This window comes from Cyclopterus lumpus, chromosome 8, assembly GCF_009769545.1.
Source record: "Cyclopterus lumpus isolate fCycLum1 chromosome 8, fCycLum1.pri, whole genome shotgun sequence".
Taxonomy (NCBI): domain Eukaryota; kingdom Metazoa; phylum Chordata; class Actinopteri; order Perciformes; family Cyclopteridae; genus Cyclopterus; species Cyclopterus lumpus.
Window position 1 is genome coordinate 15,732,188 of NC_046973.1, and position 17,192 is coordinate 15,749,379.

The 17,192-nt window shown below is 42.4% G+C and overlaps 2 protein-coding genes across 3 annotated transcripts in view; both read left to right on the forward strand.

Moving 5' to 3' along the window:
• Nucleotides 1-614: 614 nt before the first annotated feature.
• Nucleotides 615-13,670, forward strand: stat3 (signal transducer and activator of transcription 3 (acute-phase response factor)). 2 transcript variants are annotated; one of them, XM_034538709.1, is made up of 24 exons: nt 615-878; nt 3,930-4,079; nt 4,589-4,832; nt 4,933-5,025; nt 5,156-5,237; nt 5,400-5,500; nt 6,002-6,153; nt 6,553-6,711; nt 7,005-7,097; nt 7,213-7,272; nt 7,394-7,423; nt 7,525-7,618; nt 7,710-7,757; nt 8,267-8,350; nt 9,050-9,148; nt 9,258-9,393; nt 9,484-9,536; nt 9,628-9,722; nt 9,862-10,001; nt 10,103-10,321; nt 10,783-10,825; nt 11,234-11,293; nt 12,297-12,394; nt 12,555-13,670. In XM_034538709.1, exons 2-24 carry the CDS (start codon nt 3,952-3,954, stop codon nt 12,596-12,598), a joined length of 2,355 nt encoding a protein of 784 aa, XP_034394600.1. In that variant the 5' UTR covers nt 615-878; nt 3,930-3,951; the 3' UTR covers nt 12,599-13,670. The 2 variants fall into 2 exon arrangements, with proteins under 2 accessions (XP_034394600.1, XP_034394601.1); XM_034538710.1 differs by lacking the exon at nt 11,234-11,293 and having other exon boundaries at nt 635-878.
• Nucleotides 13,671-16,377: 2,707 nt separating this feature from the next.
• stat5a (signal transducer and activator of transcription 5a) overlaps nt 16,378-17,192 on the forward strand; it is a 48,597-nt gene continuing 47,782 nt past the window's right edge. The window contains exon 1 of the mRNA XM_034538707.1: nt 16,378-16,402. The gene's annotated coding sequence lies outside the window, so the exon portion shown is untranslated. The remainder of the gene's footprint in view (nt 16,403-17,192) is intronic.

Consider the following 17,192-nt stretch of genomic DNA (forward strand, 5'->3'; position numbering starts at 1 on the left):
AGACATTGTCATTTAAAAAGAATGCTGCAACACAGTGTGAGAAAGAATTGCTCTTGGTGTTATTGATTCATACTCAATTAATGAAGCTTGCCTTTTATTGTGTGTTTGAGGCCTCTTTTGCCACTTCAATATTAATAAAAGCTTACTGATAATATTTATATATATATTGCCTTTTATTTTATTTTTCTCGAATTTTATAAACATCTTATATACCTGAATGTACTGTTTCTGTGTTTATGTGTGTGTGTTTTATTCTATTAGTCAACTTTAGAAGGCTAAATCAGACACTGAATTAAGACCAGGAGAGCACAATACCAATATAGTAGAGTACAGATATTAAACTCTTGATGACGTCAACACTGCCAGTAACTCAGATGACTTCCAGGCTGGCTGCTCTGTCGAACTGCACGTCCTCCCTCCGCAGCAAATGCGCGCGCTGGCCTCCTCTATGGTCCACCCGACGGGAGGGTTTGCCAGAAGGAACAGCGCAGTTGCGACAGCAGTAAACACGACGTTCTCAACCTACCGCACCATGTAGTCCCGCCTCTCCCATATTCTGATTGGATACGACATAATAACCGACTCCTATTGGCTATTAACGCTTTCAATCAAGTAGTTAACAGAGTTTGTTTGGCTGGGAGCACTGCAGCAGGAGATGGGTTCGGTGAAAAGGTCTTTACGTGTGTTGGAGGAGTGTTTCCTGTGTTGGCAAGAAAACCCAGACAGTTTCGATCTTTTTCTGTGTGTTGTTTCTCGCTTTTGTGTGTTCAATTCTTACGAAAGTCGTCACTGACTGTTATTGTCAGTGTTTTTTAAATCGAAAGTGGGCTACTTTTTTTTTTACGGAGAAACTTTACAAAGGAGTAACAACGAGCTAAGTAAGCGACTTCTGCTTTTGGCATGTTTCTTATAATTGAGTTAAGCTACTAATGAACGTTTTGTTACAGCAGACCACATTCATGCATTGTTCGGTCTATTTGACACAACGCGTTGTGTCTATGTTATGCGCTAACGTTATTAATGCCAGAGAAGCCATTACGTGTCCACGGTGTTACATAAGTTATTAAAGTGGCTCGTGCGTTGTATCTGTTCCCAACGTGTCTCGTCCCTCGCCTTATGGCTCTCTGTTGCAGAGGCCGAGTCTTGGCTGGTTGTCATATGCTGTTTTAATGTTGTCGGTTCTGTTCATGTGATGTGGATGTCCCAGCTTGGTCATACACACGTCAGTCGTTTCCTCACTTTCAGACCCAGTCAAATGCAGGTCATTGTGTGTGCCTTCAACTGGCACGCCCATCTCTGTCTACAGGTCAACACTGCCATTCAATTATTCCATTATTCAGTTTCTGATTTTGAAGATGATCTGTCCAAATCTTCACAGCATCTTCAGAATGTTGAGATGCATGATGCAAGAGTTTAATTTTTTATATTTTTTATATTTTGTTTATAGTGATACAGTGTGTCAGAGAGGCTACTACGCTATTGTAATCGATGTTCTTAGAGTCAATGCAAAGGCATTAAGTATTTCATGACAGTCATTGTCATGAAATACTTAATGACTTTGCTTAGTCACATGGCGTTGCACAATAGTATTTGTTGTCACCTGTGTTTTCAGGGACCATATAATGGTTACTGCCATCATTACAGATTCCTTTGTTTGTTCAAGGTAGTATATCCTGGAATCACGATGACATGATACATACATAATCACATCACCCTGGACTTTACAGCTAGTCCCACGTGTTTACCAATCATTGGAAAAGGGACACCACACAGCTGGCTGGCCTGGCACATTTCTGGCAAAGTATACTTGCATAAACGTGAGACTGAAATTCAAACTTCAGACAAAGATGTTAAGGCAACAGCCTTTACTTTGGCATTTGGGTAAATATTTGTGAAACACATATTTTCACAAAGGGACTACAAGGTTATCATGTATAATGTGTGTGTGACCCAGACAAAATGTTTAAGTAATTTGACCAATATGGACCTATTAAGATCGTACCGCCCAAATTGACTTTTTCTTTATTATTATTATTAGCATTATTTGATATTAACTGGTTGTTAGCTAGTAGCCAGTGACAATGTAGCATTACCTCTATTCCAAACATTGTTTGAAATAGTTGTTTATAATGATAGAACCGTATTGTGCCACGAGACTTGTGCCATGAGACTTTAAACAGTGGGTCATGGATAATCCTGCAGAGATCTCACAGAGCGAGAGGTGGAGAGTTTATTGGAAACTCTGTAGCCTGAGATACCGTTTGTAATTTCAACCCAAATTCACCAACAATAGAAAGCAGGAGACTATAATTCAAGTGATGAGAAATGAAACTAATTCTTCTCACATTAGTCAATAATGTGAGTTGGCTCAGCCGCTCTTTGATGTGATTCTCTTCAAGGTTTCACATGTCAGGGAAACACATTCATAGTCAATTTCGGTTCTGTCCCTAACATGCTATAAATTAAAAAAGGCCTTACCCATATGATGTTGAGAATAATTGTCATAACTGAATTCGTGTGATCCCTTCTTGGAATTTACACGGTTTAGGTAAAATGTAGCATCTATGTTGCCCTAAATAATAAAAAAATACACTGGTTCATTGAACCTCTCTCTTACCAGTTCATTAGATATACTTGTAGAATATTAGTTGTTGAGGCTGTGGTTAGTGGTTTTATACTGGGTTGTACAATACTTTTTAACACTCTTTCCCCTCATGTATGGGGGTGGGAAACATATTAAGCCTCCAGACTGAAACATGGACAGATGTTGAATGCTTGTTTAAACTTTAAACATCTATCTAGCTTTCTGTCAGCAAGAGCAATATCTTAGCTCCTAGAAACTGAAAGCAGAATCTAGTTTCTTATAGCGAGAACATGTCTTAGTCATCACGTAACGACGGCAAAGGTAAACTTCTGTTTTGTATCTCAATTCTGCCTAGTATTGTATGCTAACCACAGATTAGTCAGACTTTGGATGGAGGCCTAATGCAACAATAAGGCTTAAACAAAGGCTTCAGTTGGTCATTTAAAATGGAGGCTAGAGCAGACAACTGTCCGTTGGATTGTGTCTGGTTATTGTGAGTGCATAGTCTAGAGCCCTCCGGGGAAAAGGGTAGCCGGCTGCTGGTAAGACGTGAAGGCTAGCCGCACCGACCACTTGGATCTGATAGATAATAGTTGTCTGCAAGCAAGCAGCTGTGTGTTAAAGAATATGTTTCTCTGGTTTCATGTCCATACAGTAGCTTTTCAATAGCTAAGAACAAGAAGATTGTCCATCCATTTTCAATCCATCCATTTTCAATACCGCTTATCCTCATTAGGGTCGCGGGGGTGCTGGAGCCTATCCCAGCTGACATAGGGCGAAGGCAGGGGGACACCCTGGACAGGCCGCCAGTCCATCGAGGGCACATGTAGGGACATACAACCATTCACTCTTACATTCACACCTATGGGCAATTTAGAGATCAATTAACCTGCAGCATGTCTTTGGACTGTGGGAGGAAGCCAGAGAGCCCGGAGAGAACCCACGCTGCCACGGGGAGAACATGCAAACTCCACACAGAAGGACCACTCCGACCGGGAATTGAACCCGCAGCCCTCTTGCTGTGAGACGACAGTGCTAGCCACTACTCCACCGTGCAGCCCGCTAAGAAGATTGTCTTTCACTGTAATTTATTCCGATCTGCTTAGGGAGTTGACAGATGTTCATGTTGGCCAATATTTCTTGGTGGAGGCGCAGTGTTCAACTGAACAGGAAGTGACAGTTCTGAATAGGAGGCCGCATATCATTTTCAGAGGAAACCGGACATTTAGCTATTTCTCTGTCATCAGTGTGAGAATAAATCTCATACGAGATGTGACACTTCAATAACAATAAATACAAGCACTTTGTTTAATTTATCTTGTTACCGCCACACTTTTTTGTGTAGGTTTTAGGAGGTGTATGTCAGGATGGCCCAGTGGAACCAGTTGCAGCAGCTGGAGACCAGGTATCTGGAGCAGCTCTACCACCTGTACAGTGACAGCTTCCCCATGGAGCTACGACAGTTCCTTGCCCCCTGGATCGAGAGTCAGGACTGGTGAGACATAACTGAATTCCTGGGCTCCGGTTATAAAAACACGTTTTGTTTCTTATGTCTGCGAACAAAAGGTGGCATTGAAATACTTTTCAATTGGCAGTCGGACATTCACCGTGAAAGCTTTTCACATAGAATGTTATTGTGTATTAGTGTTCATTGTTACGCTCTTCCTCAGCATGCCCTCTTCTTTCTAATGCATTTCATGTATCGCGATGCACTTGAACAACTCTGAGTGATTTAGCTTTTCTCTAAGATCCTTCTCTTTTTTTTGAGGGATGAATTTAAATAGCAGCACCTGCAAAAGGCTTTTTCCCTGTCCAATTTGTATTTAAACTATCATAAGAAAAGAAGTATTGCATACTTTCCCTTAGTAGTCTCCCTCATGTGGGGTACAGGATATTTTGATGACATTCAAAAAGCATTTGTGAAGGTGACGTGAGCTGTGGTTTTTACCGGCTCTGAGAAGGATTTAGAAATCCTGATTGTCCTATCCTCTCCTTTTTTATAAGGGCTTACGCTGCCAATAAGGAGTCACATGCCACACTGGTGTTTCACAACCTCCTGGGAGAAATAGACCAGCAGTATAGCCGTTTCCTGCAGGAGAACAATGTACTCTACCAGCATAACCTGCGCAGGATTAAGCAGCATCTGCAGAGCAAGTACTTGGAGAAGCCGATGGACATTGCTCGCATTGTTGCCCGCTGTTTGTGGGAGGAGCAAAGACTGTTGCAGACCGCCACCACTGCTGTACAGGTAGAGAAGAGAGACACTAAGCTAGCATTCATATAACATCACAGAGCTTCAGTTTGGTGATTCCAGGCGGTACAGCGGTGTTTGTTTTATTCTCTTGCAGGATGGCCAGGCGGCGCATCCCACAGGGACAGTAGTGACCGAGAAGCAGCAGATTCTGGAGCACAACCTCCAAGACATCAGGAAGCGAGTGCAGGTCAGTTCCCATCAAGGACTCACTGATTAAGTATTTTAATACAATATCAAATAATCCTCAACACTGTTTAACTTGACAAAAATGAGTCTGTGTCTTCTCGTAAATATATTTTTTCGTTTTGTTTTTTTAGGATATGGAACAGAAGATGAAAATGCTTGAGAACTTGCAGGATGACTTTGACTTCAATTACAAGACATTGAAAAGCCAAGGAGGTATTCTAATGAATATTTATTTTCTCAGCTTTAGCAGTGATATTGATTAGTTGGACACATTTGAACTCGGACTCAGATGAGCATTTATTAAAAATGTTTTTGGCATTGATTAAATTAATTGGATTTTTTCGCTGACCTATGACATGTCCAACCTCTGTGCAGAGTTGTCCCAGGACCTAAATGGGAATAGCCAAGCAGCTGCTACCAGACAGAAGATGGCTCAGCTCGAGCAGATGCTGAGCGCCCTGGACCAGCTGAGGAGGGTGGGTGTCCATGCTTTACCATATTATGAATTTGGTTTAAAGAAAACATAACATAAAGAACAGTTTGGATTGACATTTAAGTGAGTTTAAGAATCTGGTGTGACTTCAGGGTCACACCCAGCTTGAGATTGTCAGTGAGCACAAATGGCAGAAGACACTGATCGCCAAGGAGTTATCTGCCGCCATGAAACTAGACGTCGTCCATGCTGCATTTGGCATGCTAAGCCAACACTCTATGGGAAATTTTCTGGATTTGCTTAATGGGGCAAAACTGGAGGAGGAGCCTTAGTATCAGGAATATCTTTAAAAGAGGAGTTGCATTATCTTTGCAAAAGATAATGCAAGGCAGTGCTGTAGTTTTTATGGGAAATAAAGCTTTAGAGTTTGGGAAAACAAGGACGTACTGGACAGAGATGAGCTACCAGTGACATTGAACATGTGGTATTTGATAATAACTTATTATCCTTAATTAATGCTGTGCTTGTTTGTTTTTTTTTGTAGCAAATTGTGACAGAGATGGGAGGCTTGTTGACCGCCATGGATTATGTACAGAAGAACCTGACTGATGAGGAACTAGCAGACTGGAAGAGAAGGCAACAAATTGCTTGTATCGGAGGTCCACCTAACATCTGCCTGGACCGCCTCGAGACATGGTAACCAGGGATGCACATTTTAAACGTAGCGTCAGTCACATTAATGATCAATTCATATTTAAAATTGTATACAAATGAAACGTGTGTGTGTTTATTGATGGTAGCTTTATTTAAACTTACATGGGTAATTATTTAAGAACTCTGGTAAGTTAGGTATTGGAATCGTACATTAAATAAAATATATATATTGACCATTTTAATCCAATTGAATAAACAAACTGCCATCCACAGCAATGCAGTTTGTCCAGCATATTTCCTGCATTGTTACATTTGTTTAAATGTTTATTTTGATGAATGCCGACCTACGGGCTACATTGAAATCCATGATTGCCATTTTGACAACTAGTGGCATGTTTCATCGAGTCATCTCACTTGAACCGGGTCTGATTTCCTCACCAGGATCACATCCCTGGCTGAGTCCCAGCTCCAGATTCGTCAGCAGATCAAGAAGCTGGAGGAGCTTCAGCAGAAGGTGTCCTACAAAGGAGACCCCATCATCCAGCACCGGCCTGCCCTGGAGGAGAAGATTGTGGACTTGTTCAGAAACCTGATGAAGAGGTACTGCATGCAACAAATATTTACCGTACATCTGCCCAGGCTATTTTCTCTGTGGTGGGGAGAGTTTGAGCTCCCACTTCCTAACCATGCAGAGCTTTCAGTCGCATCTCACGGACTTTTAACAAATGAGATGACATCCGAGCCATCTCCATTCTCAGGAAGACTGTGACATGCACTTAAAAGCTGCAAATCATTAGGAAAGGAACCGTAGACCCTGGATTCTCTTCACCATATGTTGGTGTGCTGTTTGCTGGACCTGTTTTCTCTAAAACATGATCCACTCTGTCTTCTAGTTCCTTTGTGGTCGAAAGACAGCCTTGTATGCCCATGCATCCAGACAGACCTCTGGTCATAAAAACAGGAGTACAGTTCACAAATAAAGTGAGGTAAGATGAACGCTTGCGCAAACAACATTCACATTTGTATGCATTGCATGTGTCCCATTTGACTGAGAGTGCAACATTTGATATCCTAATCATCTTTTCTCTCTCATTTCCCCAGGTTACTTGTAAAGTTTCCTGAACTCAATTACCAGCTGAAAATTAAAGTTTGCATTGACAAGTGAGTTTTTTAAAAATGTATCTGGAGGTTCTCACGTTTACATGAAGTCACTAAGACACAGATTTGACAGAAGACCTTATGAGAAACTGCTTTACTGATTTTAACTGTTTCTTTTTTTTAGGGAATCTGGGGATGTGGCTGCAATTCGAGGGTACGACTTTAAGAGCACTTTGATTTTCAAAAACCTGAGCATTTACTGTACGTTATTTTAAAAAAAGAGTCTCACTTCATGCCGTTCCTTGATTTTCTTAGGTCACGGAAGTTCAACATCCTTGGTACCAACACAAAGGTTATGAACATGGAAGAATCCAATAATGGCAGCCTGTCAGCAGAGTTTAAGCACTTGGTGAGTTATAGAGCTCACAGAGCTTACTGCTTGACAGTGAAGTGATCTGATAAACGCCTGCTGTGGAGCACTAACTTCCTGTTTGTTACAGACCCTGAGAGAACAGAGGTGTGGTAATGGTGGCCGGACCAACAGCGACGTAAGTACAGTTTGACACTTGGTAAGACAGAATCATCTAACGAGGCAATCTTTAAGATTTCAGTCCGGTTGATTTGGCGACACCCTATTTACTAATACTCCAGGTCCCAGTATTCTGGGGCCAGCAAAACAAACTGGCAATAATATACAATTTTTTCTTCTTTCTGTGAGGACATATTTTTAGGCTGCTCACGGCAAAGTGAAAGTAGTTGGTTACCTCACTGAGGAGCTGAAAGTGTGCAGCTTGTAGCCTGTAGCTCTTCATGTAACAGCTCACTGTGGCTGCTCCTTGTTCCATCTCTCCACGCAATATTTCAAACCGATCCGCTAACAATGTATGACCAAAATGACCGTCTTGTTTTGGGGGTAGATAGTGACGCATCAGACACATATTTGAATGCATTTCTTTGAGGTTGCCATTGTGTTCTTGACCTTCGATACACATGAACAGCCCATGCAGTATACCATATGTTTTCTACAGTAGAGGTTTGAACAATCTGTCTTCTCTAGGCCTCGCTGATTGTCACAGAGGAGCTCCATCTCATCACTTTTGAGACTGAAGTCTATCATCAAGGCCTGAAGATCGATCTGGAGGTCAGTATCAGTCAGCATCTCTGTGAACTTGGAGACAATTCCGTATCCACCAGAAGTCAACAAAACTCTAAAGCGTAACGTAACAGCATTGTTCTTTAACGTACAAAGTAAGTCACCAGACAAATGAGTCATTCACAAAGTCTTCCACCTCCAGAGAATGTCACCAGCTCTCCTTATAAATGAGCTGTTACTCAAAGTCAAACCTCATCCATCAAACCATATGTATTGACCGGGTGAGAAAGGCAGACTGTCATAATCGCGTACAGAGCTTCCACGCTCCGGTGTATGTGTGACACTGAGTCAAAACACAACTAGCTGCATGAGCTTCAGAGCGAGAGCATCTGTGGCCTATTAGTAGTTGTCTTCATGGCGAGAACAAAGGTCTCCGTCTGGCAGATAGTGTGAAGGCACGTTATGTGAACCTGCGAGTGATTATTCATTTTGATTTCATTCTCGTTTCATATGACCAAGAAGTAACACTTCTTGGTCATACTAGAACACTAGAACACTAGCACACTAGAACATGCATCTTCTGGCGCCTTGACATATTATCATTTCATCATACCCACAAACGCAACCCAGATCAGACAATGCACTGGAATAGAAGCAAGAGTAAATGTCATCAAGGAATAACCTCAATAACTGTATATTATATACTAATGTATAATATATGTGGTAATATTTCCTCCCTTTGTGCAGACTCATTCCCTGCCTGTGGTCGTCATTTCGAACATCTGCCAGATGCCCAACGCCTGGGCTTCCATCCTGTGGTACAACATGCTCACTAACCACCAAAAGGTGAGACGGCACCCTCTAGTGGAAAGGGGCTGAACTCTGCTGCGGGAGAATGTTTACGCGTAGGGTAAACGTATTTCTAAGCCACGGTGGCCTGGGTGTCTCTGTACAGAATGTGAACTTCTTCACCAAGCCTCCAGTGGGGACGTGGGACCAGGTGGCCGAGGTTCTAAGCTGGCAATTCTCCTCCACCACCAAGCGAGGCCTGACCATTGAACAGCTCACCACACTGGCTGAGAAATTACTAGGTGAGGAGTCATGCTTTAAGTCTCCAAAAAGCATTCAACCTAACACTGTCATTTATTAATGTGTGATGCTATCTGTTATTGTCCTTCCAGGGCCATGTGTCAACTACTCCGGCTGTCAGATCACTTGGGCCAAGTTCTGTAAGGTACTGACCTTTTAAAAACAACCTCAGGGTTCAATCTGCCATTTGCCATTGTGTTGCTTCAGTGCGAGTTATTTTTCTTCCTCCTCTACAGGAAAACATGGCTGGCAAAGGCTTCTCCTTTTGGGTGTGGCTGGACAACATCATTGACCTGGTGAAGAAGTATATCCTGGCCCTGTGGAATGAAGGGTGAGAGGTCGTCCTTTGTTTACAAGTCCCTGGGATTGCCTGTTCCATATTGTAGAAAGTGTTTTGACGTGCATTAGACAACAGTTTTAAAATAGACTCTAGAATCTTAATTGCATGACTTCCGGTGTTTTTTTTGCAGGTATATCATGGGCTTCATCAGTAAAGAGAGGGAGAGGGCCATTCTTAGTCCAAAACCTCCCGGAACCTTTCTGCTGCGCTTCAGTGAGAGCAGCAAGGAGGGCGGCATTACATTTACATGGGTAGAGAAAGACATAAGTGGTGAGTTAAAAAAAATATATATAATAATTTTACGTCTGAAATTTTTTTCAGGATTTACTTTATTTTCTATCCTGGCACTGAGCATCCTTGTATGTTTCTAGGAAAGACCCAGATGCAGTCAGTGGAGCCCTACACCAAGCAGCAGCTCAACAGCATGTCTTTCGCCGACATCATCATGGGCTACAAGATCATGGACGCCACCAACATCCTGGTTTCGCCTCTTGTGTACCTCTACCCTGATATCCCCAAAGATGAAGCTTTTGGGAAATACTGCAGGCCAGAAGCAGCCCCTGAGCCGGAGATGGGAGGAGACTCTTCGAGTAAGTCACTGCCTTGTTTTCTTCGCTTCGTTTAAAGCATTACTATACTCACAAATGGGTATATATCAATTACTCACCCTGTGCCTTGAATCTAGAAGAAAACGCTGTTGTTAACATAACTCGTGCAGTACAATCCAAGCCTTAAACTTTACTGAAACAAACCAACTATACCCTTTTCTTTTTTTAATACACTTCCAGTGTTTTAAATTGTGTACTTTTAGTGAAGATGCATGTGTTTGGGAAGTACTGAGCGTACGACTGGATTAATGAGATTTTTATTATACTGCTGACGTTAAACGCGGCCCCAATTCAAGGTAACGTGCGGTGAGCAATTTACATACAAATGGTTTCTTTAAGAGAAGCAACACATATTACTTAGTATGTATGTTATTTCTTGCTTATTTTGTTTATTGTGCTCAGTATTATTAGTTGTAATGCTTACATGTCCTTCTACCTGACAGCTATTCAGCCATACTTGAAGACAAAGTTCATCTGCGTTACGCCGTAAGTATTTGTCACTTCTCTTTTTTTTTAAATCATTATTATTTATGCGAAGATCTCGTGCCTCCTGGTGACCTCCACTTATGTAGTCACTGATGTTCCTGATCATAATCGGAACTTCTTTTTTTTTTTAAACTGTTTTTACTCTCTCTGAGTCATCACTGCCAGGCCGAGTAGATTCAGTTCAGACTGCAGTTCACACCCGGTATCACGGCTTAACTGTGCGTTTCTGATGGGGAATTCATTCCCATGCTTTAATATGCAAAACGTGTTTTTATTGGCTATTTGAGATGAACCAAAAAGTAAACGAGAAGGGGAGACGAGGGTCGGCTGCAGCTGAGTGTGATAGCGTGAGGGCTGTGCTGCTGGGTTGTGAGGTCTGCTCAGTGAGATCCTGACCTGTCTCCGTAGGTGTCCCTCCGTGTTCATGGACTTGATGGACAGTGAGCTGCTTGGGAACGGATTCCCAGGGTAGGCGCTTGGGGGGGAGGGGGGGCAGTGGCATGTAGGGAGGGCTTTGTGTGTGCATCTCGTCACTTTTGTGTGTTTGTTGGGTGGGGTTTTCAGGGATTTCAGTGCGGTGTCCCCACCTACATAACTCCTGTTCATTGTCTCCAACTCACCGCCACTTGTCCTGCGTCCTAATACAGGAGCATCTCCCTGCCATTCATCAGCTTCTCACTCTGTCCGGGTCACACTCCATTTCAACCAAATCCATTTTTATGAATTCAACAGTCCAAAGTATTTTCTTGATATGATCGATCAGAAATCCCAGATAATAGTATTGAGAAAAAAAAAGACGAGCCAAAAGACATGTCAGTTTGAATGATCAAGTAAATACAATAAATGCATGTACAATGTAATGTGTTTAGCATGAGTAATGGGCTGTATGAGACACCAGCCAACTAACCAATAACTGTTATGACATTGACTGTAGCTGTTATTAACATCAGTTCAGTTCTGTAACAGACAACATTTGAGTATATGCATATCTTGTATTTATTTATTATTTTTGTCTTTACAATGTTAGGGAAGCAATGTTCAGATCGAGCCGGATGTTGCCTTACACATGGCATCCCCGTCTCTTCCACACAGCGAGGCGACATGTTATTAATAAACATCGTTGCCAGAACGGTACTCGAGATCTGCCGATACCCAAAGCCAGGTATCGTCATCGGGACCGAAAAAGTCTGCTCGGTGAAACAATGCAGCTGAATCGGAGCCCTTTGACTCGTCAGTGAGATGAGGACAAACACTGACGTGCACGAGGCATCAGCTGGCCGTCAGCTTGTCACGTGTTGACAAAGATGTTATCTACATTTTTGACTAACACAAACGGTGTGGGTGTGTGGGTGTGTGTGTGTGTGTGTGTGTGTGTGTGTGTGTGTGTGTGTGTGTGTGTGTGTATTTCAGTTTGTAATACACAATTTGTCCTCTTGTCCTTTTTTTTTTTTTTTTTGCTTTTTCCTCACAGCACAAACTCTGGAAACACCAGTGACCTGTTCCCCATGTCGCCGCGGACCCTCGACTCGCTGATGCACAACGAAGCTGAGGCCAATTCAGCACATTTGGGTGAGTCAGTTAAACACACATGCGCGCACATATTTGCAGATCACTCATTGACATAACTTGATTAATAATAATAATACATCAAATTTATATAGCGCTTTTCAAAACACACAAAGACGCTTAATGACTAATATTAATTGTTGTAATTGGATTGCTCCCACAGAGTCCCTCGTCACGTTGGACATGGATGTAGCATCGCCGATGTGAAGAGATTCGTCAAGTTTCTTTATTTTCTTTGATGGGATTCGATATTGTGATTGGTGATGGAGGACATTATGATGATTTTTTTTTTCTCGCCCTCTGTTCACATAATCTGCCTGTACAGTTCCTGTGTGGGAACTGTACACGACTCCCTTTGACACTGAATGATTGGAAAGACGTTCTTTGAAAAGAGCGTTTCTCCTCGTTTAGGCTCTGATGGTCCACTTGTAGCTCGGCGTGGGACTGTTGGTTGATAATTACCTCTTGTATTTTAAGCAGCATCCTGCTCCAATTCAGCACTTCCACGTCTGCATATATGTCTCGAGTACCTTTTTAATTATCTGGAATTATATTTTTGAGAACATTGTATTGACTTTCTTAAGAGATGATTATGACTTCACGTGTTTTTTTCTTCTTCTTTTGAACAAGAAAAGTAACAAGAATAATTGTTGTATAAGCTATGGCGCTTTGTAATTGTACTATTCTCATGCTTTACTTTTTGCATTACTAGCCCCCACCAAAATGTTTTGCCGCAGGCGTCCCACAATACCTTGGTGTCATTTAAAATAGTCTCTGTGTCATAATGGCGTCACTCAAAAGGGATTATTTCTTATATATTTCTCAGAGCCATTTGGGGTGTTAACAAAACTGTAGAGAGTGGAAAAGACAAGGAATTTATGACACATTATTTTCCCCGTATGATTTCTTTGTTCCCCTTTTTATAGTGTGGTCAAAACCTGTCAAAGTGGTGTCAGCACAGTGACTTATCAATACTGTAATTCCTTATCATGTCAATTGCACTCGCATTTTGAAATGAGCAGTTTTTAATACTTTTTTTGTTGTGCATGAATTCGCCTGACATGACAAGAGACGTAAACCATTCTTTGAACATTTTCTTTTTCAGAGAAGACTCTTTATTAAGATAAGCGCCGATGCTTCAGGCGCTGAGGTGTGTCACAGTGGATGTTTCACCATCAGGCCACACGTCCGTCTGTCAGGCCGTGAGAGGTCGTGAGGATTTCTGTAAAATACGCTGTAATTATTCTTTATTTGGCAATAAAAACAAGTAGTCAAGTAATCTGTGTGGTGCTTTTATTGTGTGGCTATTGAGTGTTTTATTTATTATTTAGAAACGTTTTATGTTTGAACACTTTTCTAAATTTCAACATTTCAACTGTGTGTTATTCATACTCAGAAACGGGGGGGGGGGGGGGGGGGTACAAAGTGGATAGAAAATATTTATCTACAAGGCCTAAACATGAATAATTTATTAAAGAGGCCGTTTGAAGCATGGCGACACTTTATGGTTCGGCTCCATTGGTGTGAGAAGGACATATTAGGGGTCAACATGATGGAGGAAAGTGGAGCGTGTGACTGGAGGAAAAGCACAACATCATTGAACTGAATCCATTGAAACGCTTCAGTTTCGGGGTGCTGGTGTGGCGCATGCCGGCTCAACGTCAAGCTGACTTACTGACCGATGGAGCCATCGTTAATGTTATTAGTGAGTTTAAATGTTTGCTGGGGAAAAAGGCGCACTGAAGGGACTTTTAATACTCCGTCATAATCCACATGTTTCAGACTTATGGATGTAATAACCTTTCCGGGGACCACCGATGAAAATGGGCTAATTGAGGCACATTCTACACTTATGTGAAAAATGAAACGTTGGTGACCTTGGTACTTCAATAAATGAAGGTTTCTACATATAAAGCCGATATGTGACAATTCTCTGATTCTGAGAACTGAACGAGAAGGGACACGCTGGAGTTTTTAAAGTCAATTCTCACACAATGAACAAAGCAGACATTAGATCACACTTCTGATCAAGCTGAAGGAAGTCTAAAAGAGGTATCGGAGTGAACTTCATTCCGAAGGCAGAGGAAGGCCAGATAACGTGATGATTCCAGGAACTGGCTGAGGATCAGCATCCGGAAAGAGCTTGTGATTGGAAATGTACCTGAATGCAGCGACGTTTATGGGAACGCAGGCGATTAGAGAGGAAGGCCGAGCTATGAAGCCATACGCGATAAATAATGATGCAAGCAATAAACATTTCATCTTTACGAGGCCCCTGTTGGTCTGGCACTGCCTGCTGCAGGGGGATAAAGCTGAGGTGTAATGCAGGTCACGCTGCTTCTTCTTCTTCTTCTTTTTTTCTTTTTACAGCCACAATATTGAGTTCACATAATCATCCGGGATATTTTCATATTGAAACTGTGAAAATGGTGCATCTGGGGCTCCCTTCATGTGCAAAGAGATTATATTGTGTGTACAAATAACAAAACAACCGCACAGAACAACAACCACATGATCTTTCTTTTTTTTTAAACAAATTGAAAATTAAAAAGTGTGTCAAATGTGATGACAGCGGGAACATCTAGGAGAAACACAAATGATCTACCGTGAAACACCAGGAGGTAAAGTGACGTTTCTCTTTTTATTTTTTGGACAGTAGATGCCGGGATTCCAATGTAAGGCTACATAAACTATTTATGCATAAGATGTGACCTCATTGCACTTTTTTGTATTTCTAACAAGCAGCGTGTCTCTCAACACGGGATCCCTGGACTTCCCTCACTGGAAAGCACATATTGCGGGTGTGCAGCCCCGTTACATATCCAGCTGCATATCCAGCTGCATATCCAGCTGCAAATCCAGATCGTGGAGCTGATGTGACTGCCGGGATTCCCATGAGAGCTTTGGAGAGTGTGACAGCTGAGAGAAGGCGGCGAGACTAGAAGAGACAGCGAAGGAAGCTGCTTCTGCATCACTGGGCCTCTGGCCGGCTCCACAACATGCTCTCTCTCTCTCTCTCTCTCTCTCTCTCTCTCTCTCTCTCTCTCTCTCTCTCTCTCTCTCTCTCCCTCTTTATATATATATCTCCCTCCCCTGATAGGAAATGAACACAGTCTGGTCTGAAGAGAGCGTATGGGGGTGTGGAGATGTGCAGCTATTACTGTCAGACAGCTGCTGACTCAGCTGTCTGAGCAAGCAACTGTCACCCTTCAGTTCTGGCCCGCAGCCAATCAATCTGGTGGATTGATGAGGCGTCAACAGGCTGCAGTCTGGTGATTGGCTTGTGCGGTGGCGCGTGTGTTTGTGCTTGTGTGTGTGTGCGTGTGTGTGTGTGTGTGTGTGTGTGGGTGTGTGTGGGTGTGTGTGGGTGTGTGTGGGTGTGTGTGGGTGTGTGTGTGCAGTATTTCTGCCGCATCACAGGGGATTACAGTCACCCGACATGTCATCAAGGAATTGACTTTATTGACATGTAAATAAACACATGTCATTTAAACAATACCGCCTGATCTGCCCCTTGTGGATGTTTTTTTACATCTGGGAGGTGTTCGGGAGAACACACATATGCCACAAGAAGAACAAATGCAGAGCTTTGGCACGCCAGTTCCATGATTGTCACACCACGGAGAAGATAGCTTCTTAGAAATGGAGGCTGTTGAGTTTGTGGAGCAGTCCATGATGATCCATGGTGGTCGCCTTGGTAACTTTCTTCACAGAGGGACGTACTGGATTAATAAACGCCTGTGCCTGAAGTGAGCCTCTGGCTGCTCTTTGTCCTTGACTAGTCTGACTCCCAAGAGCAACCTGCGTTCACCTGGAGTTTACTTCACAACATTTTTTCTTTGCACAATAAAGTGCCTCCTGGGGTGATAAATGACCCTTGATAAATGGAGAGGATCTGCGGCGCCGTGTCGGCTGCTCTATAGACCGGAAAACCTTCCGCATGCTGGGACCCCACCGCATGCGACTGGTCCCCTTGTCATTGATCTCTTTCGGCCCTGCTCCTCGGACAGCGTGAGTCCACCACTGCTATACATCTCTACAAGTCTCATACCCGGGTACAACTTTGAGGCACTCATACTTATATTTTCTAAGTATGTATATTTACTTGTTACTTGGTGTAACATTTTTACAAACACGATAACTAGAGTCGGTTCCAGTTTCGGCATCATTGTGAATGTGCCTATAAGACATCAAACACTGCTTCAACATGAATCTAACAACAACTTTATTCTATCTGTATGTATTATTAAATGTGATCTCTTTGGAAAATCTTTTAAGATTCCATCAATATAACAAACAATCCATCCATCAATCAATGTACCGATCGCAGGTTAACATTGTGGGCCGTTTACCTTATCTTAATATTTTGTTTTGCCTCAGGCACATATTGTTCTCTAATTCATTTTGGCAGGTTTCTCTTCACATCTCTCTCTCTCTCTCTCTCTCTCTCTCTCTCTGTGTATGTGTATGTGTGTGAGTGTGTGTGTGAGAGAGAGAGAATTAAGAGAAGCCTACATGCAGCTACAAACGGTGGATAAACCCAACTATGAATCAAACAAAAATATTTCCTCTTTACAAAACCCTAAACGTTTAGTTTCAATTAAAATCCGTTTTGTACCAGAAGGCGTCGCTATTCTCCAGACTGGGGGCGACAGATTTGGCTGTACTGTACAGTAGATTAGACTTAATCTAATCAACCGGTCTGCTCATAAATGTGTGCAGCAGCTCACGGCTCTGATCACGCAGTCAGAGAAAAATGAGGCAATGACAATATGTCTCTCAACTCTTTTACCAGCAATGA